Source organism: Cyprinodon tularosa, unplaced genomic scaffold (assembly GCF_016077235.1).
Source record: "Cyprinodon tularosa strain WSP-4 unplaced genomic scaffold, ASM1607723v1 ctg1017, whole genome shotgun sequence".
Taxonomy (NCBI): domain Eukaryota; kingdom Metazoa; phylum Chordata; class Actinopteri; order Cyprinodontiformes; family Cyprinodontidae; genus Cyprinodon; species Cyprinodon tularosa.
The window spans coordinates 197,733-223,030 of record NW_024037802.1 but is presented as its reverse complement, the minus strand read 5'-3'; the positions used below and the strand labels follow the sequence as shown (position 1 = coordinate 223,030).

Below are 25,298 nucleotides of genomic sequence, written 5' to 3'. Positions count from 1 at the left end.
CATTTTTGATTTGAGGTTTTAGTTCACCAAAAGAAAGAGCCAGAGGAGACAACAGCAGTTGAGGAAAAGAACTCATTTGTTTGTGTGTCAGAGAATAAATATATTGAATGCATGTGGAAGGATTGCATGAACTCATCATGGATATGTGTCGTATTCATTTGAGGTACTGTAATTGTTTGTTTTTCAAGGTGAATGGATCATCCAACAAATTAATGCTCTGATATAAGAAAAAGAAAATGGTTTGGCTTCTCCAGAAAGCCAGAAAAGTTTCATAAGGGTTGCAATAAGGAGTAACAGAAGACTGCTGATCCATTGAACTCGTCCAGGTTCAATCTACACTAATCACACAAAACCAGCGGCAAAATATACAAGCATAACATCAGACAGAAAGGCTGGATCATCATTAAGCCCTATCTAATAAATATATTCATGTATTAATGCATCTATGCTATTAAATGGTATGGTTCTCCATAACATACACATCACATTTGTAATTTATGTTAGTATCATGATGTGCATAATTAATAACTCTACTTTTTTAAATCAGTTTATGGTTGACATATTAAGTTAAAATGTAAATTAAGCCGATATAAGTTATGTGAATTTGACAATGTCACGGCTCTCTGTGACGTTCTGTGAGACGTAGATCTACAGTAGCAGCCATTCAAAATTTCCCCACCTTCCCTAATGGGCCCTTGGCTGGTCCCTTACAAGTCCTTTTTAAACATCTATATATGTACTAAAATATTCTTTCTGTCATGATTTGTGGATATTGAGATCTAAAGAGAAGCTTCATCTCCTAGTCTGACCCTGTAATTCAGTGAAAGGGTGAAGTCAGAGTAAAAAAATATGCACGCCAATGAGAAGGAGGGGGTCACTCCAGTGGCTGGGAGTTGGAAGGGATTTCGCTGGGAGTTGGAGGGAAGTGGGCTGCCATTCGGCTGGTGTTTGACTGGGAAGGGCCATTTTGAATAGCTGCTACTGTATCTGGGTGGCCAGGTCCTCCAGCTGCTTCAGGGTCCGAGGGTAGTCACGAGTTGAAAGTTCATCCTTAATTCTTTCATTATGGCCAAAAATAAAAAGGTCCTCATCCAGGTACTCTCAGAAGATAACAGGTGCAAGTGGGTAATATACAACACCATGGATCGATCACCCTGCCTAAATGACGGAAGTCCTCTGAGAGCCTCTCTACTGGGAAGAACAGGGCAAAATACTCGGATTAGTTCCTGAGAGAAAGCACTTTAAGAGTGATACAAATTAGGATTGTTTTGCTATTCAGAAGTTCCCCAGAGCTTCGCTTTACTGGCTAATAGTTAAATTACGTAGGCTACATTTTTAATCATTAAATCCAGCAGGTACTCAATACTTGCAGCCCTTTTACTATAAATGCATTCGTACTCGAGCCATTTCTTGGAAGACTTTTACACAAAGAGTGATTGCTTCATGTATATTTGAGCCTGTGTGCTATTGTATGTATAAATATGATCATGTCGAGATTGAAAATGCTCCGTGATTCCTGTAATTCTTGTCTTTAAACAAGAATCTCTTTAAACAACCTGCAATTCATAAAAGAAGATTTACACCCAGGAGGAGTACGTATTAACTGGCTCTGGTTCCTTCCTGGAAAGGAAGCTTCAGTCGTCTTACTTCCATCTTCTCAGCTATAATTTCATAAAAATACTTGAAGTAAAACTGAAGCAGCAGAAACTTCCCTCAGTTGTTATTTACCTCCCAACTTTCCAAATGTACAAATCCCATCTGTCGAACAGAGCAGGCTGGGATTAAATACACGTACCCTCTGTCCATGAGCTTATCCTTTAAAACCTCAGACCAGTGATGGCTTACTGAGCAGCAGTCTAGACTCATTAGAGTCCAAAATTATGAACTCAGACCTTCAAACAAAACAAATAAAAAGAAAGACAGAATCCTTATTTTTTATATTACTTTGCCTTTTATCAAAAGAAAAAAAACATTGATGTTGTCTACATCACAGACAAAAAAAATCATCAATATTCTGTTTTAACTGTTTTGCCAGGAACAGAATGAACCCCATGCCGCCCGTCCCTCCCTTCCCTCGAAGCAAGCTTCTCTATACACATTAAACTTTACATACCTATAATTCTTGTTCATCCTTTACACCGTTATCAAAGTAGGATCATTTGATTCAAAATACATATAATGTTCTTCTACTGTAATATAACAGGTTTCCTGATTGTACATACGGTATCATTTCCCACATTTAGAGTCCATGGAGTGGTTTGCACGGTGCGTCACTGTGAAATATTGTGAGGAAGCAACCATCTTTATTCTTTAACAAATAACATGGCCTGATGACACATCAGGTGAAAAGAAGAAAATGCAACAGATCCAAAGGTGTTAAACTACAGTAGTTTTGGTTCTCTTATCATGTGTTTTCTGCTCCTAAGCCAACATCAGACTCGCCAAGTGGATTTACAGTAACACCAACTGTTGCGTCTGCTCTGATTTGAGATTATAAAGTGGAGTCAGAGAATCCCTCCAATCCACAGTTAGAATAGAAGCCCTGCAAGAATAAATAAATCAGATTAAAATATGCTTTCTGTAAAATAAACTCAAGCAGCTGTTTGGTTAAGATTGTCAATATTAATGGTATTCTGACAAATGTTAAAAATCACAATTGGAAACTTAATGGCAACATAAATCTTCTTTGGTATTTAAGAATCTGGGAATGTATAATTAGAGTAATCAAACTGCTATTAAAATCTCGAAAACAATGTAGATAACAAAAGTCTTTTACTTTGAAAAACCAACATAATCATATTTTTACATTTCTGTTGAAGAGTATCTCTTTAGGCCAGTTTCGACTTCTTTTACTCTGGTTGCCACCTTTTCCTCACTTGTAAATGCTAAATCAGGTGAATATTGATCAAAGGATTCATTTAAAAGAAGTTTTGTTTTTGTTTAAACGAGAGATTGGTTGTAAAAAAAAAATTTCTCTAAATGTGGGAAAAGCTACAAAATATCTGAACTTCAAGAAGCTTTTCATTTGTTTTTACCCTGTGTGCACTCAGCCAGAGCCCTGGATTCAACCAGTTTGGTTCAACGTTGCATCACCTTTTTCGGCATTACACAGCAGACATTTTATTTTTCCACCAAGTATTTGCAACACAAATATTCTGCAGTTTCATGAACATCACAACAGGCCAAATGTTGCCGCCAGGGGCTCTGGTGTCAAACCCAAGTCAAAGCACAGCCATCAGAGAAACACAACGAGTGTTAAAAAGAGAAAAACTAAATATATCTAAATTATGGTTGTGTTTCCTAAATCAGACCGACAAATTATTCTGATCCCTAATTGTTTTTTTTAACTTATCTTGTTTTAATTCTTTGGGGTAATTTGCACCAGAATAAATAAAAAAAGAGGTAATGGGTGTAAAAGATCTTGATCCAATTTTACTTTGGATGTTTGATTGTGAGGAAAGAAAAAAAATGACTGATAAAACAGAACTATTCACAACTTCTGGGATCCCAATCGACATCTACATCATCAAACCATTGACAGCGTGTTCATTTTGCTTTGATGCAGACAAGCACGCTCCGTTTTTCTAAAACTGGTTCAGGGAGCACTTTGAAAACATAATTCATATCATCATTGGATTCATTATTTACATACAACACTATGGTCACTTTACGTACAAAACTGGGAAAGTTAAAAAGTAGTGGTATTTATTTATGTCATCATGGTTTTATGTGACAGACCAACAGACTATTAATTGCAGGGAGGAGATAAAAATGCAAAAAACTCTGGACTTAATCCAAGTGGTAATCATTAGCAAGTATTAAAAAATTTACATCCCAGACTCTTTGCAAGGATCTTAGACGTGCAAAGATGGTGTAACCTAAAAGATTCGCATCTGGATATAGAGAGACTGGATTCAATCATTTCTTCTTCTTTCTGTTAGTCTGTCTTATAAAATCCTGATAAAATGCATTCTAAAATTTGTGGTTTCACCATTCAAAGACTTGAAATACTTGCAAGTAACCATGTATGACTAATTTATAAAGTATTGTTGAGCTGCATGTATGGAAGAGAAATAGAAAAGAAATTAGGATTAATGTTTTAAAAATACACATGAGCAGAGGATCCTTTCTTTCTTTCTTTTTTTTTTTCAGCCAAACCAGATTTTGACAAAACCCAACGGAAAGGGAGAGGGACGCATGTGCTTACATTGTGGCTTCAGTGTTAGGCACTGCAAACAAAATCAAAACAGATTGATTTTTTTCACTTTAATGTCTCTGATAAAACACTTTAAGGCAATCTATTAACTGTTGAATGGCAGCAGTGTTACGTTTCTGGTCTGTCTTTCTTCCACAAATTTAAGCTTTGAAGAGAAATGTTCTTGTTTTTCTTCCCCCTGTTTTAACAGCCCATTTTAAGATCACCTGTGTAAAAACAGCTACAATCAAAAATGAGGCACTTTATAAAAGAGTATATAGATATCTAGGCTATATAGTATTATCAATTATATGTATACTATATATTTCATATACCATTGTAGTGTGTCACTTCATATTAAAATTGTGTTCATTGTTTTGCAAATGAGGAAAACTAACCACAGTATGTACTATAGTTTCTGTCATTCTACTCTTATTACTATAGTATATACCATTGCGTTATATACAGTTGGAATAGAAAATTTAAGATGCCAAAAAGAAAAACATTGATAATTTTCCTACTAAGTTTGTGTTACTAAAAAGTTCAAAATGCTGTTAAGCTTCGAGAAATAAAACAACAACAATGTATAGCTCTGTTTCCTTTTTTCCTCTGGTGGTCTTTCCTCAGTTGTCCTCTGAAGCGACGTGACTCAGACATCATGGAATTGATTTGACAGTCATGTGTCAGCCTCATCTGATATACTGCTATTAAGTGGAATCTGAAGGCGGACAAGAGGGGGAATATTTGCAGCTCTATATCCATGTTGACATCGCAGACCGGCTGCGTGTGTTCGTCTTCCTCTTCTGTCTTTCTGCCTGGCAGATCTTTGAACCGCTACAGTGTCAAATGAACAATTATTATCGTCTTATAAGCAGATTTCCATAAATACAAGCTGAATATTCTCCAATGACAATCTAGCTTGACTTGATGGTCTGTGACAATGATGGGGTTATTCAGGTTGGAAAACTAGACAAATCTCACCGATAACATGTTGAATGGAGTGAACCCCCCCCACCCCGTCATCCAAAGAGCAGACTCCACACTATGTGTGGATTTCAGTTAAATATAGCTGTTAACCTGCCCAAACAAAAACACAGTGACCTTCACATGAATAAGCATCTTTATAAACATGTGTAAAGAGCCTTGAAAAATTTTTTTTTTTTTTTGAAAAATATTAGCGTTAACCTTTAAATTGTCCTATTTAATATTCAATTAGTCGGATCCTTTATTTTAAATTTCTTCTTGGTAAGAGAGTCAAGAAACGATTTTAGTAATTCCTGACTTCCAGTTTCCTTAACGTATAACCATAAATGTGACACATATGACTTTTTCCTGTTCTTTAAAATGAGACTTTTTTTAAACAATTATTCAAGAAGTTAGGTCCAGAAAAAAAAGCTATATATCTAAATATGTCCATATTTACCGTAGGAGCAGTAATTACAAATAACAGTAGGATAAAACAAAGGCTGCTTGAGGAAAACAAAAAGCTTCGATTTTAAGATCTCCAGAGTCTGTTATAGGGATCGTTCGGTGGTTGAGGGGTGCAAAAGCATTGCAAGGACATTGATGTGCTGCAAAAACAGAAATTAGATTAACACAAAAACACATGCACAGGAATAATGCTGCGAGAAGCAAAAACAAGTGCAAGGCAAGAAAAGCTGAAATTTTGCTCCACATAACAGGAATTGCTCCCGACCACTAGAGGGAGACAATCATGAAATCTAAAGGCCTGGTTATACTGTGTTGCAGTGATCTTATCGCAGGTATGACGCAGATATTTTTACATTTATGCCAAATTTTGAAGCATGGTCTGCACTATGTTATTCCGCGCCACAACGCAAGAGGGACAATCACGAACTAGCTGTGGGTCTAGATACGGCCTAGGCGGTGAGGAAGTGGAAAAACATGAGGGGCAAGTTTGTGTGACAACGTAGGGAGATGAGGGCAAAAAAGAGCGGGGGTCCAGGTGGAAAAAGGGTCCCAGCGTTCTAGCGTACCTCGCTCTTCTAGCTGGTCCATCTTTACAAATCGTTTTCCCCAATGGGGAAAATTGTCATACAAACAAAACGAGTCGGTAAGGTAGAAACAGGAAATACGCATACTGTAGAGCGGATGTAGATTTGACCAATCAGAGGCCTCCTGTCTGCAGTCACCTACAATTTTGGAGAGGTGCAGCAGAGTGGCTGCGGAGGGGGCGGGGGTATACCTGCATTAACTGCAACACACATGCAGACATACAAACATAAAACAGCCTTAATGGGACCAGATCATAGATATTACTTAAAATTACTACCTATGGACCAGATGATTAGCAAAAAACATTAGCGATATGCCTGATTTGAATCCTTTCTTAACACTTAATATTCCTCAGTATCGCATTTATGGGTTTACTAAGATTTTGGTCCCTTATGAGGTTAGTGATCATCTCCCCCTAGTAGCCAGCTTTTATTAACTAGCACTTATTTTTGCACATATTTTATGTGTTAGCATCTTTCAGTGGGTTTTGTGTTTGCATTTGCACTCTGCTGTTACTTCAATGCAATTGTAGCCTCTCTCTTTTGCAGCATTTGGCCTTTGCACATATTGTTTGTGTTTATGTGTTAGCCTCCGGTTTTTGTGTTTGTGATATGTTTTTTATATTTGCTGCACATTTATGTATTTGCAGAACGTTTGCAACACTATACCACCAAGTTTCTCTGTAAAAACCACTAGGCCATAGTTGCATCTTACAATCATAGACATGACTGGTAAATGCCCCTAGGACTTTAAGTAGAGCTGGTTTGGTAATTTAAATAAAATGCTTTTCCTAAGCAGACTAAGGTTTTAAACAAAAGAGTTAAGCATGGAGGAGGATCTGTGGTGCTGTGGGCTTATTTCTCCTCCAAAGACCATGAAAAGATCAGCAAGCAAAATATCCAAATTTACTCCCAAGTATCAACAGAAAATTTTTATTTTAATCTCCTAACCCACTATAAAAAAACCTTAGACAAGTCGTCACAAGAAACTGACCCAGTTACCAGTTGCAGGATTAAGATTTTTATCCTAAATCAGTAAACGTAAACATGTATCTTCAATAAAGCTGTTCTAAAAATAAAGATCAAGTTTTTTTTTTTACTATGATTATGCTGATGCAGTAAAATACTCATTTATTTAAAGGCTTTTTTACACATCTTTACCAGGAGTGCAAATAAATGTGAAGGGCTCTGTTGAGTCTTTGTGTGTAAAAATATTTCTAGCAGTGTTTTTGAAGAAACTCAGTAACACAAGAGCTGTAGTAGTGACGTATAAAAGCTTTTTTAGGCAACTTTACAGTAGATGGTCATTTTAAACTGTTTACAGTGAGATGGTGTGTTTAAGAAACTTGCCTTCACCTGTTTTCTTCCTATTTGCTCAAACATGGTGATCTTTAAAACTATATATACAAAGAAGGAGGAGGTAGAACCACATAAAAATTCAACAGACCGATTAGATAAAAAAAACAGCTGCTAATTTTCTGTTTTGTGAAACTTTAATTAAGCCAATCGGCTCTGAAATCACAGCCAAAAAGATTTAATTTGCTTTTCTGGATTTCAACAGTTTCATTTAGCCTTAAATACATTAATTAAGTTTGAAATAACTGTCAATAATCAACAGATTGGACACATGTGGGCTCAGTCCTTCTTTGTACCACGTTAAACAAAGATCAGGTGTCAGAATGGTTCAAACAAGGCAAATTCTTTCCTTCAAATGTAGCTGTGTGTAGAGTTTATATATATGGGTTTGTGTTAATGTGTGTGTGTGTTTGGCACACATTTGGTTGACCGAAAACAGCAGACGGGATGAGAAATCCTCAGTTTCAGCGTTCCAACTCCAGCTTACAGTTCCTGTTGTGGCAACAAATGATGAGGCGAGGCGAGTGGTGAGCAGTCGCATCAGAGGCCGAGATGGAGATCAACAGTCTGGGGTGAAGGAATAAAAAGAAGACATTAATAATAAAAAAAATATTAATTTGACACAAAGGTACTTTCTCCTCTGTAACCCCTTTCTAGCTTATATTTTTACTCAGGCATATTGTTTTTGTTTAATTTAGAGAGCCTGCTGGCAGCTTGGGTAAACATTACAGAGCGCTTCATATCTTTGTGAAAGGATTTCCTGATTGGTCTCATGGAAGTTGTTACAGATGTCAATATTGTGGCTTTGTGAAAGCTTTATCATTTCCACAGATTATTATTTCCACCTGAGCAGCATAAAGTTTCTGATGGTCTAAAATTGGATCATTTTAAAATAACACAGTGGCAGAACCATCAGAGGTTGCTTATCTTCAGATTGATAACAATCAGCTTTTTAAAGGTTTATACGTATATATATATATATATATATATATATATATATATATATATATATACATATATATATACGTATATAATATACGTAATATATATGTATATATATATATATATATACGTATATATATATATATATATATATATGTATACGTATATATATATATATATATATATATATATATATATATATATATGTATACGTATATATATATGTATAAATATATATATATATATATTATATATATACATATATATATATATATATATACATATATATATATATATATATATATATATATATATATATATATACGTATGTATATATTTATATATATATATATATATATATATATATATATATCATTTTCAATTCATTTCGGTTCCATTTTATTCAAATCGTATCTTCAAAAACGAGAAAGCTGTGTATTACATACCGTAATCTTTCTGGATAAATAATGCTTTAGGTAAATCATTAAAAAAGACAAAATGAATATAAGATTGGAATTGGAAGAAGAGTGGAACTTAAACCACGTTTAAGGATTAAACCGTTTTTTTTTAAGGTTTATAATGGAATAAGGCCAATACCTCTGGGGTATAGTGTATTAGAAAACAATTACAGTTAATGAAACCAGGATGAATGAGTTGCAGGTTTCCATTATGGAAAAGCTTGATCGGTCATTAAGAACAGCATAAATAATTACTTATGTGCGGAGTATTCCCAGAGCATTGATTTCTATTATATAAATACCAAATAAATAGTTTATTTTCTAGAAGATTATTGGCCACAGATGCATTTGTCTCTGTTAACTTTAAAATTAACCATAAAAAAATTAGCAAATGTGAAATTGATGAAAATGAAAGTGGACCTTAAACCAAATAAACCATTGTTTGCAAGTCATAGATTGTCATCAGAAATCCTACAGCCACCAACATATAAAAATAAAAACACCTGGCCTGCGTTCTGTCCCCTATGCCTCCATTCATGTGAAATGGCTCATTACCAGCAGACAAATCAATTGGCCCTGCTCTCCGAACACCCACTTGTGATAATAAGAGACTCTACAGACAGCCCACAGACTGGAAGCACAGCGCTGCCCACCTGCTTAAAGCCATGGGAAACATCAGTGCAAGATGAAAGCAGCAGTGACTAAAGACCCAGACGAGGATTTTATCAGAGGACTATTAACATCACGTCAAAGCATGTATCCAATCTGATTAGAGTAAATCGTTCGTATTTTCCCCTCCTTTTAGCTATTTTAAAATGTTTACATCACTGTCAACCCTTTTTTTCATAACTACTGGGGACCAAAACCAAATCCTATTTATAAAACCAACATGAATCAAAGAAAAATCTGAATGTCTGCAGTTGATGGAGAATAGTGAAACAAATTGAAATGAGCAATACTTACATTAAGACATATTTATGAACCATAGGAAGGGGAGTTCAGAGTTTTAATGAATTTAATGAATAAAAGAGAAACAGCATTTTCACTCTTTACTGATTAATGATCAGAAGAATTTGTGTAATTCCAATTATTGACCAGCTGAATTGTGATTCTTTATGGATTTACACACTTTATATCTCAAAAGGCCTGCAGTAATAAGGCACTTCACATTGACAAACTTACCCAAAGATTTACTGGCAATTTACTGGGTCAGGGTCATGTGTGATTAAAGCCACAATAATGAACCTTGCAATTTAGCAGGTCGAGTCCTAGTATCACTTAAGTGAAACGTTCCGAGTAACTGCTTTTACCTCACAACAGTCCTGACTCTAACTACATGTTGTTGACCTCTGCAAAAACAGCACCCCTGAGAAAAGGGAAACTTTGATGATAGATGGAAACTGGTTGGTCCTGAAAAATAAAACTTTCCCCGTCCACAAAAAGAGTGAAATAATGTGTCAGTTGTCGAAAAAACTGCCCATGAAAGTCTTATATGAAAAGACAACTGGAAGAATCACAGCTCCTAAAGGCATTGTTCGTTATAGCTACTCAGCTTATAATTTCCATCTGAATGTCTTCTCGATCACTTAAATCAGTTGACTTGCATTGCTGACACCTGCAGGTGATATTAGGAACATCCAATCCACCTTTGGGACTAGTTTGCATGTGTGGAAAGCGCTAATTCCTGCATGTGTGGAAGGCAGGAATGTGATCCCGGTGAGTTACTGAGTTTCCACAGATATTTCATGTATAAAGGCTCATGAAAACTTTGAGGCATTGACACAGTGTGGTATTATCTAAATTTACACCAGTCAAACACAACAAGATGAAAACAACTCTGCAAATGTTAGCTTTCACACATTTACCCTGTAGGTTCCAGTCAAGTAGGACCTAACCACATAATATTTAGGCCAACATGTTCATCTTGTCACTTTAAAATGAGGTCATCATGATTCTTTTTAATTTTGGAATAAAAATTGTTTACATTTTCATCCCCAATTTTCAATTTCTGTCTCCCAGATTGTCAATAGGGGGCTCGGATGCAGCCCGTATGAAAACTCCACAAATTAATTATTGACACATTAAACATAAATTATTAGTAAATAATCAGTAATAATAATCAAATTTTATTTCTTTTATAAAATGTGCCTGACCTAAACTTTTCAGCCTTACTTCCATTTGGATGCATTTTATTGTTTTACTAGTCTAAATAGAGGTTTCAATGGTGAGGCATGGGGGCAAAATGAGTATGTATGTTCTACAACTTTTTGGTTACTATATAACTATATGCTAGTTTTTAATTTTTTCTTAAATATTAAGTAATAACTGTATAAATAAGACGGTTAATTTTTTTATTATTCTGTATATTTGTATTCATCTCTCTGTAGGTGAGTAACACCATTCAGGGAAACAATGTGGAGCGCTTCGCCTTCACAGACCATCTTGTCTGTGCAGCTTCGCTGCAGGGGAACAGGTTTGAAGATCATCAGATGATTTCCTCAAAATGCACTGCACAGCACACTGGAGACCTAGCCAGTGCATGAATGGGACCAAGACAGAACATTGTCTCATCTTAAGAAAAGAAGAGCTTGTGGCCTGCTGTGGTGCTGTGTACTAGTTGTTATCAATGTAGAAGAGTTTTTGACCAAACCCATAAAAAAAAAAACAAAGCTAAGAGATGCTTCTCTATCTTGACAAGAGTAAAAGCTTTTCTCATAAATACCAAGACCCAGGAGAGGCCGAAAACACTGGTCATGCACTTCATGGACGACGAATTATTTGTTAAATAACAGAATCAGAAAATAGAAGAGCAAACTTACTGTAAGGTTCAAGAGTGCCCTGTCTTTCTCTGTTTTTTTTATAATTACCCTAAGTTTCAAAAGAGTAAGAAAAATAAAATATTTTTTTTATAAAATATGGAGTGAATTGTGCTCTATTATCATTGCAAGCAACAAACATGTTTTTTAATGGGAAAAAATAAAATGCAATACGGAAATTAAACACAGAAATGCCTATTAATCAAAAAAGGTTATAAGAGTGACTTTGCTGTTCTCTCATATTTGTTTACTTAAAATATTTTTTTTTATTATATTTTATGTCGTCACATTAATTTTTAAATTATATCTTTTTGAATTTTTGTTGTTCTAATTTGTATTTTTGAGATTGAGTTGCATTTAAAATAGCTTTTTACAAATCAATTGTCTTCACTTCAGGGGACGTGCTTTCTTCTATAGTAAGGAGCAAATATGCATTTCTTTTGGTCTGCTGGATGTTAGCAACATTTTTATCAGTCAATTTTGTTTTAAGCCTGAAGTGAAGAGAATGTGATCTGTGGAAGCAATTGAAAAAAAATGCATTTTTTAAAACTCAGTTTGAAAAAATTAAAAAATTTATCTGTAAATAAAATACAAAATAAACATAGGAAAATAATATGAAACAAATATTTTGATAAAATTGCACAAAAAAAAACAACAACCTCTAAAAACATTTTTTTTTATTAGATTTTTTTGAAGGTTTTATTCCTGGATTGTATTTTCTTCTAAACTTTTCATTTACTCGATAATACAATATATTAGATTAATGTTGAAGTACACACACTGCCTGCCCAAAAAGATGTTGCCACCTGGATTTCACAATGCAAATTGGTTTTAGCTTCCCATAAGATAATTACTGCATTGGTGATTATATTTTTTTTAGCTGGCAACAAGTTATTTAACTAGCAATGATTAAGAACTGACCAACACATTGTTAAGAACTGGAAGGATAGAGGGGACCCATCGTCTCTGAGGAAAAATTGGAGCTGGAAAAAAATCCTGAACAATCATGACAAATGATCATTTAAACGTCTGGTGAAATCGTATTGTAGAGAGCCAGAGAAGAACTTTGGGCTATGTTTAATAGTGACAGTTGCAGCATTTACACATGAACAATGTGTAAATGCTGCAACTGTAGAACATAAGAAAATCTGAACACCTGTAGAACATAAGAAAATCACTAATCATTGAGGCTAACGGGGAAAAAAAGGGGGCTTGAATTTGCTAGGAAACATAAAGAATGATAGAAGGACATAAGGTCCGATGAGTCCATATTTCCCATTCCAGGGTAATGGACACATCAGAGGCAGGTAAAATGATGAACCCATCATGCCTAAAGCCTTCTTTACAAACCTGTGGGTGCAGTACTATGGTCTGGGGTTACTGCAGTTGGTCAAATAAAGGTTCAAAAAATGGGGTCAGATGAGTACCTAAATCTACTTAATGACCAGGTTATTCAATCAATGGATTTTTTTTTCTTCCCTGATGGCACGGGCATATTTTTAGATGACAATGCAAGGATGCAGACTCAAATTTGGAAAGAATTGTTCAGGCAGCATGAGACATAATCTGCGTACATGGATTGAATCATTCATCATTAAGAATATTTGGGATGTGCAGGACAAGGCTTGGGCAGCAGTAAAACTACCGTAATCAATGCAAGATCTTGCTGAAATATTCAACAATGTGTGGAATTAAATCTTGCAACTCTTTTGCAGGAATGTATGGAAACAATGCCACAGCAAGTGCATGCTGTAATCAAAGCTAAAGGCAGTCCAACGAAGAGTGTGTGACCATTTTTTTTTCTTTCTGGTGACAATTTTTTATTTGGCCAGGCATTGTACTAAACACTTCTTTTTTTATGTGAGATATTCTTAGTCTAAATACCCACAAAACTCACCTTGACCATCCTTTCTACTGTTCTGGCTCGTTCGAAGTTCCTCTGATTTGTAGAAATCAATACTGGCGTAAGTGTTAAGGGCAGAGCCAACACTGCTTCCCATTGCACTCCCTCCAACATTGTAGACGGATGAGGTGTGCTCCACTCCAGTCTGAGCGCTCTCCTTCAAGGCTAGGTCAAGGTCTATGTAGTTAAGGCCTTGTTCAGTGGATGAGGTGGAGGCTTGTGGTGGAGATGGGGCAGACAAACCGGAGGCCTGCCCATTCTCCCACAGTGAGCAATCCAAACCCTGCCGGCTGGCTGCCTGGTTGCCCTCAGAGAAGAGGGAGGTAGAAGAAGATGGGTATGGTGGTAAAGATGATGGTGAGCTGAATGCTTCAGATCTGTGGCTCAAGTGTCCCTGCTGATTACATCGGACCAATCTGCTGCTCCGGTCTGGCGACTGGAAGGACTTAACCGGGGAAGACTCCAAACTTGTCTCCTGCTCTCTAGATAGAGGTTGACTAGAATGAATGGCAGGTCTTACTGAGTTCCTTGAATCTGAACCTTTGCTATCAATAAAATGGACTGGAACATCAGTCAGCACTGTTGCAGTGTTTATTTTTGCTCTGTAGCCTTCTGCTGCCAGCGGAGAGGATGAGCCATGTTCATGTCGGGCCTTGGGGATGACAGCTGCTGGACCCTGTAGGGTACTGAAGGTGGATCTAACATGAGTTGGAGGTGTTGTGGATTTCCCTAAATCCATATTCACATATTCTGCAGAGGTGGACAGCGGTGCAGAGAAACTGCGGGGAAGGTTAGCAGGGTTATCGTGACTGAGGAGAGGCTGGTTTATGGGGCGCAGAGTTCCATGGATAATGGGCGGTCCACTCCTGCCCTTATCGTATGCACTGTCTTCCTTAAAGACAATGCTGACATAGTCCCCAACATTCTGGGATCCTGATGGTGGTAGATTTTCCTTAACCCTTGGTAAAGTGTTTGCCTTTGCAATATCTGAAGATACGCTCAGGGGACGCCCCCTCCTCTGCTGCTTCGGGCTTTTACTGCTAGATGAACGTTTTTGGTGGTGACGTCCATCCTTTGTGGATGTTCCTGCACTTTTGTATTCTGTCCCGGTTCTTAATAAACTCAACCCTCGGCCGGTAGATAGGGACTTGTCTTCAAGGCTTTCACTGCTGGCAGAGCTGGAGGAGAAAGAAGAGGAGGACATGGAGAGTTGGCAGCCTCCTGCAGAGCCCACTGCTATTTTGTTTCTTTTGTTGTACCCCGTTCTCCCTCCCCTTCCAGCACTGTCATTCCCACTACTGTCTTTTTTTTCCTCTCCTTTGTTCAAGTCCTCCTCAAAGCGAGTATAGAGGGTGTGCTGATAGGCTCGTGGCAGTGAGAAGTATGAGTTGAACATTTTGGGTTGCAACTGGTGCTGCTCATGGTGTGAAGGCGGAGTGCTGCAAGCGGAGCGGCTGCTGATGGGGGAAATGTTCATGTAGTCACCGGCTACCTGGCTCTCCATGCTCGCCCTGCTCTCCCACATGCCCAGCCCGTGCAGGTCTGTAGAACTGCTGCTGTTTGGGGACATGACCATATAGCCCTCTGAAGTGGGTTGGCGGATGTGCTGAGGGGGGGACACACTACTGTTTGGGGTCATGGCCATGTACTCGTCATCCGCCCCCGGTTTAGCCCCGGAGTCATACATTCCCATCGAAAGAGACAGCGAAACAGGCGGGGATGTCACCCCGGGTAACATTGACATATAGCCGCTGTCTAGAGTTGCTCCTTCACCCCCATGTGCCCTGCTTTTGTCAGCCCTCTTCCTGTTCTTCCCTTCATCTTCAAGCCGCCTGGCCTGAACTGCTGGATTCTCTGAGCCCCGGTGCAGATCTGTCCTCTCTCTGTTAGTACTCCGTGACATGATGGCGTACTCTTCTTCGTCATCATCATCTTCATCTTTTCTGTGCGGGGTCAGTCTTTCATGAGTTGCCAAAGGCAGTGAAGCCCTCTTACTCAGCAGCCTTCGCTCGGCCTCAGACTCCCGACTAGACGAGCGTCGCAAAATCCGTCTGCCTTTGGAATAATGATGGGAGCCGTGCAGCCCTTCTCTTTGTCCCATTTCTATGTAGCTGGAGGAGCCTTCTCCGTGTGCGTGATGTCCAGACAGACTTGGTATTAGCAGAGAGTGCTCACCAGGACTAGAGCCGTATTCATCTGAGGATCCATAGTCGCTCGGTGAACCTGAAACAGAAACTCTTTGAGAAACACGGGCGTAGGAGCAAATGGACATGCCTCCCACCACAGACCCAACTAGGCCACATTCAGATCCGTGACCTGAACTGGAGGACAGGCTTGGTGCAGGAGAGGGAGCAGGGTTAGGTGTGTAACGTGCAAGGCTCAAGGTAATCTTTGCTGGGGTCGGGGCCCTGGTGGGTTTGGGTCTTAGCGTTGGAGTAGTTGAGCAGGATCCATTGAGACTTGGGCTGGAACTGGCCCATGTCCCTCTGGCGCTCGCTCCTCCCTCCTCTGACCGGGCTCCAATGCTGGCTGTCCGTGCCCTTGGAAACCCGTGTCTTGAAGTGGGGGAAGTGCTTGTGCTGCTACCACCTGTTCCTGGAGTCTCAGTGCGTGCTCTCCTGGAGAAGCCCACCTGGCTCGGTGGCAGATTCGGGTGATGACGCCGACTTGGCACACTGATGGGATTCGAAGCAGTACCACCACCACATGATGTTCCTACAGACTGAGACTTGCTCCGTTGTCGGAACTCCTCGCTCAGGGCCTTCATAGCCTCCAGCAGGGTCTCGTGCATGTTCTGAGCCACCACAGAGTCGTCCACTTGCATCCAGAACTCTCCAGGTCCTGTGATTGCTGAGCGTCCCACCTCAATGAAAAAGAAGTTCTCTGAATGGCCGCACCTGCGAACATTCATCAGCTGCAGCACCACGGCGGCCACGTCAGAATTGAGTTTGACAAAGTTGACTGTCTTATCAGTTAGGCACAACCGGTAGATGCCCACCAGGTTTCTGGCATGTCCAAGACCTTTAGGCCAAACCTTGACTTGCCATACCTCCTTAAATGTTGGGATGGGAGATGGAGAGCTACACTCCCCACTGCTGCCATAGTCTTCAGGGGTTTTACCTGGGAAGATAACAAAGGATAAAAAACAAGTTAATTACGCCTCCAAATGTAAAAAAATACAAGTAGATCTGACATTTTATAACGTCTCTGTCATATTGTGAAAATGACAGCCACATTGCAAAAATGTAACTATAAGTCGGAAATAATAACAACTCTATCTAAAAATCCATCTAAAAATGTATTAAATAAAAAAATATAAAATAGAGTTCATTTACCCAAAACTTAGGAAGTAGATGCATGATCTGTTAATGGAAGGAGTATTGCCCCCCTAAAATAAGAAGATGTTTTGCATATGATGTAAATAATCTTATTCCATTGGCAAATTGTCTTACCTGCTCAAATAAAGCGAAAATACACTTGTTTCAATAAAACAATTACTTATATTTAAATTTTTGCAGTGAAAGAAGTATTTTCCTTTGATTTAATTAGTGAAATAGGACAAGTTGCCAATGGAATAAGATGATTTATGCTTAAAAATAGAACATTTTAAGAATTGCTTTTATTTATTTTCAGTCCAGCTTTTTCAGTGCAATTGTTCTACATCCCTTTAGTTGCACTTTATAATTTCACTTATGTCCTTCTGTGATTAGGAGATAAAATTATAGAAAATATTTAAGATAATTCCACAGATCTCAAATTTTGATCAAGGATGACATTACTTTAAAAACTAAACTAAGCTATTGCTTGAGTTTAAATATGTTCAATAAATATTTGCAGCTTTAAAATCAAGCAACAAAGTACTGCCATATTGTACCTTTTTTATTTCTTGATATATCTATTTCTTTAAATGTATTTTTTTTTCTATTGTGTATGTACTGTATATTTTATTCATTCATGTAGCCTCTTGACCAGGTTGTTTGTAAATGAGAAGCTTCTAGACTTAAACTAAAATATTCTGTATACACAGAATGAATTTAAAAAAAAATTGTTTTGTACAGCTCTCATGAAGATTCCATTTCTTAAAAGTTTTTTTTTTTGTTCCAGTGTTTTATTGTCATTACACTCAGGGGCGGATTTAGGAAATTTGGGGCCCTAGGCAAAGACAGGCAGGGGGCCCTCTGAACTGAGAAGACAACACATAAAACAGACCCATTATACAAATTCAGAAATTTTTATAGAATAGACATACATTATTTGTTCTAGGTTTTGTCCCCCTCTTCTTGACCCTTTTCTTGTTGTTTTCCTCTCTATGTTTTGTACTCAGCTGACTTTTCATGCTGTCTCAAAAGGAATTAAAGATTTTTTCCAAGCACTAAGCTCACTTAGCTGATTACTTCTTCCTGTGTTCCCAAAAAGGCAAAAGTAAATAACACACTCCTTCTTTTCACTGTGGAAAAGCCATGATCTGCTCATCTGTTCTCCATTTTTCATTTGGATGAAATAATAGCTGCATGAATGAAGAGAGCAAGAAAGAGGAGAGCAGGAGGCGGGGTTACCAATCTACTTGCTCTGGAGAGCAGAGTTTGGTGCTTTCATATGTTGTTGCCAAAGTCTCCAGTAACAGAAAAAAGTCGCTAGATTTGGCACTAGCCGTTTTTTTTTAATAAAAGTACTAGAGGGGTCTGAAAAGTTGCTAAATATAGCGACACAAGTACTAAGTTTGCAACACTGCTTCGCATCATTTGTTTTCAAATAGTTTGATGGTGTCTGTTTGGACCTTTTCTGAACATGTGCAGCAAATAGACTGATCCAATATGGTGGACACTGAAGGGGGGGTGCTGAGGCATACTTAATAATAGACATTCTTTATCTTCCTACAAAAGGATTTTCATCAAAAACAATGAGCACAAATAAGTAATAGTTGTACCTTAATAGCTATACATGTAAACAGATTTTTTTATGGGGGCCCCCATTAACTTGGAGCCCTAGGCAACTGCCTAGTATTGCCTAATGGTAAATCAGCCCCTGATTAAAGTATATATATATATATATATATATATATATATATATATATATATATATATATATATATATATATATATATATATATATATATATATATATATATATATATATATATATATATATATATATATATATATTGCAATGTCAACAAAATCCCAACGCAGCGCACAACACCTCGGAGCGGGGCAAGTAGGCTACCATCCGTCACAAACAGAGACGCAAATCAAAAGGGGGAGGAATGTGGGTGGTGGTCTGCTAAAAACGTAAGCACGACGATAACCAGCAGAGAAAAATATTATAACAATTTTCATTGAAGAGCACGTTCACGATATCATGGAAAGAAAAAAAAAACTCCCCTCAAATTCCGTGCATCGAGAATGTAGATTAGGCGAACTGCAAGTCAGGAGCCTTGCAGGAAAAACAAAAACACAGGCTGCAGCGGAGCGCGCTGCGATAGGCTACTACTATGTGATGCATCCCGCGGATGGTTGCTATATGCCCACTGCGTCATGCAAAACACGCCGTCGTGCGAACGATGCGGGCTTCATTTTAGTCAGACTAAATGATTTTGCGTTGAAGCATGCATGAACAATTGAATGCATCACATTATTTATTCTGCTGACAGAAACTGTTCCTCTATTTCGCTCTGTAATATACTGAGGCTCATTAGGATTGGTGCACAAACACATAACGCATGCCGCCCGTAGCGTTATGGTCTACCCCGCTCAGCCAGACGCACCTTCTGCTTTACATACCTTATATTTGCTCTGAGTTATCACAACATTGCATGAAATAAACAAATAAACAATACCTGCAGCAAATATTAGAATGGGAATTAAAAAAATGGGTTTTAATAATCTGGATAGATGGAGAACAACAAGCCCACAGGGCGGGACAGGCCTGATGGAGAAACAGACAGAGAATCACAGCCCACGCTGCGTGTCTTACAGTTGCACTGGAGATCCAGCATGGCTTGGTACCACTCATTCTGGACCTCCTCGCTGTCCGCAGCGATGGCAAAGCTCTCGCTGCGGGTGTAGAGCACGATCATGTGCTTGTTCTTGGAATCCGCCCGCTTGTTGATGTTGAAGCAGGTCTCCAGGTTCAGGACCTTCTTGGGCACAGGTGATTTACTGCGGAATTTCTTCTCGTTCTCGTAGTATTCGAGCCGAGCCGGACCGTGCTCCGAGGCCGCCCTCAGCACGAAGAACCGCCGGTGCATCGATTTGTGTTTGCGGAGGTAGCCGCTTTTCTGCACATCTTCATAGCTCTGCGGCTCGACTGCTTGGCTCTCCATGACCGGAGCGGCGGTGTGAAATCCCCGGTTAAACGGTGAGAATCTCAGGGAAGAAGCTGACGCCCATGGGTTCTCCTCATTTATCCAGCTGCGGCTACATCCCTCGTCCTCCCCGCGTGCGCGCTGGGAATACCGAGCATGTGTGCGGGGGATAAGGATGAGGAGGAATCAGCCAAAGCATGTTTTCGGATGAGGCATCAGCTGCAGGGAGGAAGAAGAGGAGGAGGAAGGAGGGGTGGGGGGGATCCGTGCACCGAGCGCGCGCAGCGAACGCCGCCGCTTGTCCCGCAGCCCAGCCCAGTCCGAGCGCGGTGCGGTTCAGCTGCTTGAGGACGTCTCTTCCACCTGTCTGAGGATGCCCGGAGCCTGTGAAGAACACCCTCACCCTCCCCTCCACACGCGCACCATCGAGCCAGACTGGATGGAAACAGAGCTTCCGTTATGACTTTTCAAAATAAAGCTGCTGTCTGCCGCTTTAACCATTTGGAACGTTTACATGGAGGTGGGCAGAAAACAAGTAAAAGTAGCCAAGCTTCAACATATTTCCACTTGAGTCAAAGCAAAATGTAGCCATCAAATTAATTGATAATGTAAGAGTAAAAAAAAATACATGATACTAAAGCTGTCAACTTCATCAACTTCTTTTTACAAATTTTAACTAAGTAGTGTGAACTACTGGATAGAATATCCTTGAAAATGTTAAATAATTAGTAGGGGAGTGGTTAGGGCATAGAGCTTGGAATCCTGAGGTCCACTGCTCCCCAGGGGCGGAGCTAGATGGGGGGCCAGGGGTGGCCATGGCCACCCTTAGCCAATCATTGGCCACCCCTGTGGCCACCCCTACCGTTTATTTCCCTCTAATACAGATGGTGGCAACAGTAATACTCTCAAGTCGATAATTCAAAATATTTTAATTTTTCATATATTAACAATTACTTGATGACAAAAACACAGTGGTATATTATGCACATCAATATACTAACATTTAAGATGATAAGTACAGAATTCATGCTCTTTTCAGAACTAGATTTTGTGTTTTATGGGGTAAAGAGAAAATTATGCGTCTCTGCAAGTCGTCTAGGAGTCTTCAGTAAAATCATACATAAACAAATATTTTAATAAAACAATAAATCCTAATTTTAAGTAGATATTAGTACTTGTTAATGTCAATTTTATGCAGAATGATTACTGATAAAAGTAGGTAAGTGTTGACAATGGAAAAGATATTAACCTCAGAACTCAAAGATGAAAGAATTTTATCCGCTATACTTTTTATCTAGAAAGCACGGATGTTTGGATATATTTGTCTATTTGTTAGCAAATGCTGTGGGAAAGTATAGTTTGTCTTTATTTAGAAACTACAGATGTTTTGCTCGTTAATTTACCTGTAGGAACAGTGTAGATTGCCTGTGAGGTTTTGGTGCCTATCTACTTTCGGCCACTCCTCAGTGTACATTGGTTATTGCCTGGCCACCCTTATAAAAATTTTCTGGCTACGTCTTTGCATTTAACTCACCCAGGGGAGTGGGTTGAATGCAGAGCTAAATTTCTCCAATGTGAGATCAATAATTTGATGTTATTGATGGGCTGTGAATTAGATGTTGGATATCGGCCTGTTTTTCCAGTGTAGTCCTGTTTCTCTGACTGTGACTGGCTGGATGTGCTCTCTTCATCCTCTGACATGGGAGCTGGCTTGGAGCTCATCTGCCTGGCTGTGTGTTTCCTGGACGGGGGAGCATTTTACAGTTGCTCTTTGTATGTCTGCTTCTCTTTCCTTGAACCCCAGTCTGTCTCGGCAGATGGCCGCTCACACTGAGCCTGGTTCTGCTGGAGGTTTCTTCCTGTTAAAGTGGAGTTTTTCCTCTCAACTGTCCTTACAAGCATGCTTAGTGTGAGGGATTGCCTTCGAGTCAATGAGTCGATGCAATCAACTGGTTTTCCTTAAATAGAAAACTCTGAATCAATTTGACTGTATGAACTGTAAAATGCCTTGAGATGACGTGTTGTGAATTGGCGCTATATAAATAAACTGAATTGAATTGAAATTGAATTGAATAAAAGTTCAGTTACAAGTTCAATTTAATTTCAGTCTAGGCAAAAGGTTTATAAAAAAAAACGTTTTACTCTAATATATATATAGATATTTAATTGTATTTCCATCCATAAAAAAAAGTTTATTTGCTAGACTATTTGCTAGATTCTTCTTGAGGTAGTGGATTCCACATAAGTTTACATTTTAATTAACCTTCCAGGGTTTCCAGTGTATGCCAACTGTTTTTCCCCTGAATTATTTTTTTCCAATAACTTTTTTAACTGGAATTTAAAAGTTTGTAATTGGCTTTATGACACTGTCTTTCTAAATATAGATAACTATTGTTTTATATTTTTCTTTTGAGTAACATGAAAAAGCACCGGCCCTAATCTGTTTTCCCCTGGTCAATTTGGTCTCGAACCGCCACTCTATAAATCTAAAAATCAGGAGTTATATTCCGCTTATTTCTAAAATGTTTTGCAATTGTGGTATTTCCATTAGTTCAATTCAGTTTATTTATATAGCGTTAATTCACAACACATGTCATTTCAAGGTTTTTAAGTAGTAATCTGAGTTTTAGGATACTAACCTATATCTCTTTTAAACTTTAATCTAAGTGATACTGGTATCCTTTAGAAAAAACAAATTTTGATAATATTGAATCGGTCTGGACAAAATGGAATCAAGATGGAGCAACAAAGGATGTCATCCCATAGCATCTATTTAATGGCACCACTAATAAATTAAAAGAAAACTAATTATTAAAGCTGTTCTTTAATTATTTTTATTTTAACCAGGTTTATCTTGGATTTATAATTGCCCCTTAGTGTATAAAGGCTATATTGTTTCTTCTTACTAATCACAATATTTTCTCGCACAGTTTTTAGTATTGCACCAGCTTTTAGTTACTCGCATGCTTTTATTGTGTAAATCCCCCTGCTTGGTTTCCCCGTTTGTTCTTGCATCTCTGTGAAAATTGACGTATGGCTGACTGGCATCTCCAAGCCGGTGTGTCAGTCAAATATATATATGAAAAAAAAAAAAGAAAAAAAAAAAAAACAATAATCAGGGGGGGAATGGTTGGGGTTTATCCAGTGAACACTCTCATGCAGAGGAACAGGCAGTTTCTGTTTCTTATTTTGTGATTTTACAAACAGAAGCAGAGCAGCTGCAGAACATGTTGTTCCAAAGGTCGAATGCGGTCTGCAGCCTATATGGGTGAATGCCATTCTCACTTCCTCTAAATGCATATTGAGGGAGAAAGTTCCCAGAATGCATACTGCGCAACAGTCAGCATAATAGCTATTGTGCAACTAACGCGTTTGTTATCAGTTTACATTGTTGTTTATTAAAAACTTCAACATTTCAGGAGGGCTGGTCAGGAAAATATTACAGTGATTCCAGGTAAGTGATAATAAATTGAATCTATGATCAGAGATCCTGCAACTATCAGGTATGGTTATAATAGAAATATTTTATTTTTATGATGCAGTTTTTAGCATTTATTCGTTATACATTATCACATTTAAAACACTTAAAATGAAATATTAAATTACTTTCACTGACATAGATCAAGATTAAATACTGCCACTGCAAAAACTGATGAGAAAACTAGTGATTATTTCTTCAAATAAATGTATTTACCCTCAATTTGAGCATGTAAATAGGATTATTGGTTAATAGAGTGATTGATTTTTTTTTCTTGTTTAAAATGTAAATAATCAATTTGCAAACAGTTTTTTTATACCTATACTCAAATTAAGAGAAAATACATTTAAATTTATTTCAGGAAGAAAAAAAAAATCACTCTTACATTTTTTAAAAGTGTAATGAAAATTCAACATTTTTGCTAACATAATATAAGCTGAATTATTTTTATTTTTTTGTTTTCTCTGTGAAGGATATTATCAGAATATCCTCTAGCTGTATGCTGGGGAATCCATCTATTCAATGAATTTCAGTTTATTTATATATATATATTTATAGCACCAATTTACAACACGTCATCTCATGGCCCTTTACAGAGACTGTTTAACGAGATCATACAGTCAACCAGAAAAGCAATCCCTCAAACCAAGCATGCTTGTAGCGACAGTGGAGAGGAAAAACTCCCTTTTAACAGGAAGAAACCTCCAGCAGAACCAGGCTCAGTGTGAGCGGCCATCTGCTGAGGCCAACTAGGGTTCAAGGAGACAGAAGCAGAGATAGAAAACGAAGAGATATAAAAGGCAACTGTTAACCAGCTCCACAAGCGGTCCCGTCCTGGAAACACACAGCTAAGCCTATAGCAGCACAAATGGAGAAAATAGCTCAGGATAACCTGAGTAATTTGGGTGAGGTATAAGAACAGTAGAGCCACAGTGGGACCAAGGTAGAGTCAAGGAGAAGAGATAGATGTTAGAGAAAAACATCTAATGTGTTTTTCTAACATAGTTTCTCCCAGGACTTTTTCAGCTCCATCCATCATACCATCAGCTTCAATTTTCCTACTGGAGAAAGTCTACAGTAGCAGCTTGTAGACAACATTCCCATTGCATAATGCTGCCACCACCATATTTCAATGAGCAGGATGATGTGTTCAGGGTGATCTGTTGTATTTCCAGGATGCATGAATCCTTTCTATTATTTTTTTTCAATTATCCCCTAATTGAAAAGTGAAGAGATTGGCTTCATACCAGTTTCAGTCTAAATACAACGAACATGGTTTATGTATAATGGAAATGCTGGTTTATGCATAAACCTGTGGAAATAAGGATGCTATAAAATGTGCTTTAGATTTAGATCCTGATAGACTCATTAAATCAAGTGCATTTTTTAAAAGGTTTCACTGTTATCTGTAGTTTGTTAAATATGGTTTTGTGTATTTAAAACAGTTAAAAGTTAAGACTAAGGATAGAAGTATTGATAAACAGTGCAAAGATAATTATCCCTTTTTTCGATGCTTTAAATGTGAGTTTTTGATATTTAATTTAATTCGTATGCGCTTGTCATTTTTTAAAAGTATTTAAATTTGGGGTAAATTGACCTTCTTGGTTATCAGGTTACAATCCTTTGATCCTTTTTGTGTTTTTCCCCTGTTTTTATTAAAAGGTGTATCACCTGATTGTACATTGGCAACTTTCAAAATAAAAGAAAGAAAACAAAGATTTGATTTTTGATCATTAAAAGGAGTCCTGTTAAAGGTCTTCTGAAACAAGTTCCCTTTTCAAGTTGGGGAAAATGAAGCCTTAAAGCAAAGGTCAGAGCCACTTCAAAATGA

At 38.0% G+C, this 25,298-nt stretch overlaps 1 protein-coding gene across 1 annotated transcript; it reads right to left on the bottom strand.

The window, feature by feature from the left end:
- Positions 1–7,038: 7,038 nt before the first annotated feature.
- On the bottom strand, positions 7,039–20,433 carry si:ch211-284e13.4 (insulin receptor substrate 1-B). Its single transcript, XM_038278802.1, has 3 exons — positions 19,659–20,433; positions 13,680–16,805; positions 7,039–8,133 (listed from the first exon to the last, which is right to left on the bottom strand). Exons 1-3 carry the CDS (start codon positions 20,005–20,007, stop codon positions 8,126–8,128), a joined length of 3,483 nt encoding a protein of 1,160 aa, XP_038134730.1. The 5' UTR covers positions 20,008–20,433; the 3' UTR covers positions 7,039–8,125.
- Between the last annotated feature and the right edge of the window lie 4,865 nt (positions 20,434–25,298).

Bases quoted from the DNA above. Each gene is read 5' to 3' on its own strand.
- si:ch211-284e13.4 (XM_038278802.1), bottom strand. From the start codon at position 20,007: ATGGAGAGCCAAGCAGTCGAGCCGCAGAGCTATGAAGATGTGCAGAAA. The intron at 16,806-19,658 runs GTAAGACACGCA...TTATCTTCCCAG, and splicing joins GCTGGATCTCCAGTGCAACT to GTAAAACCCCTGAAGACTAT.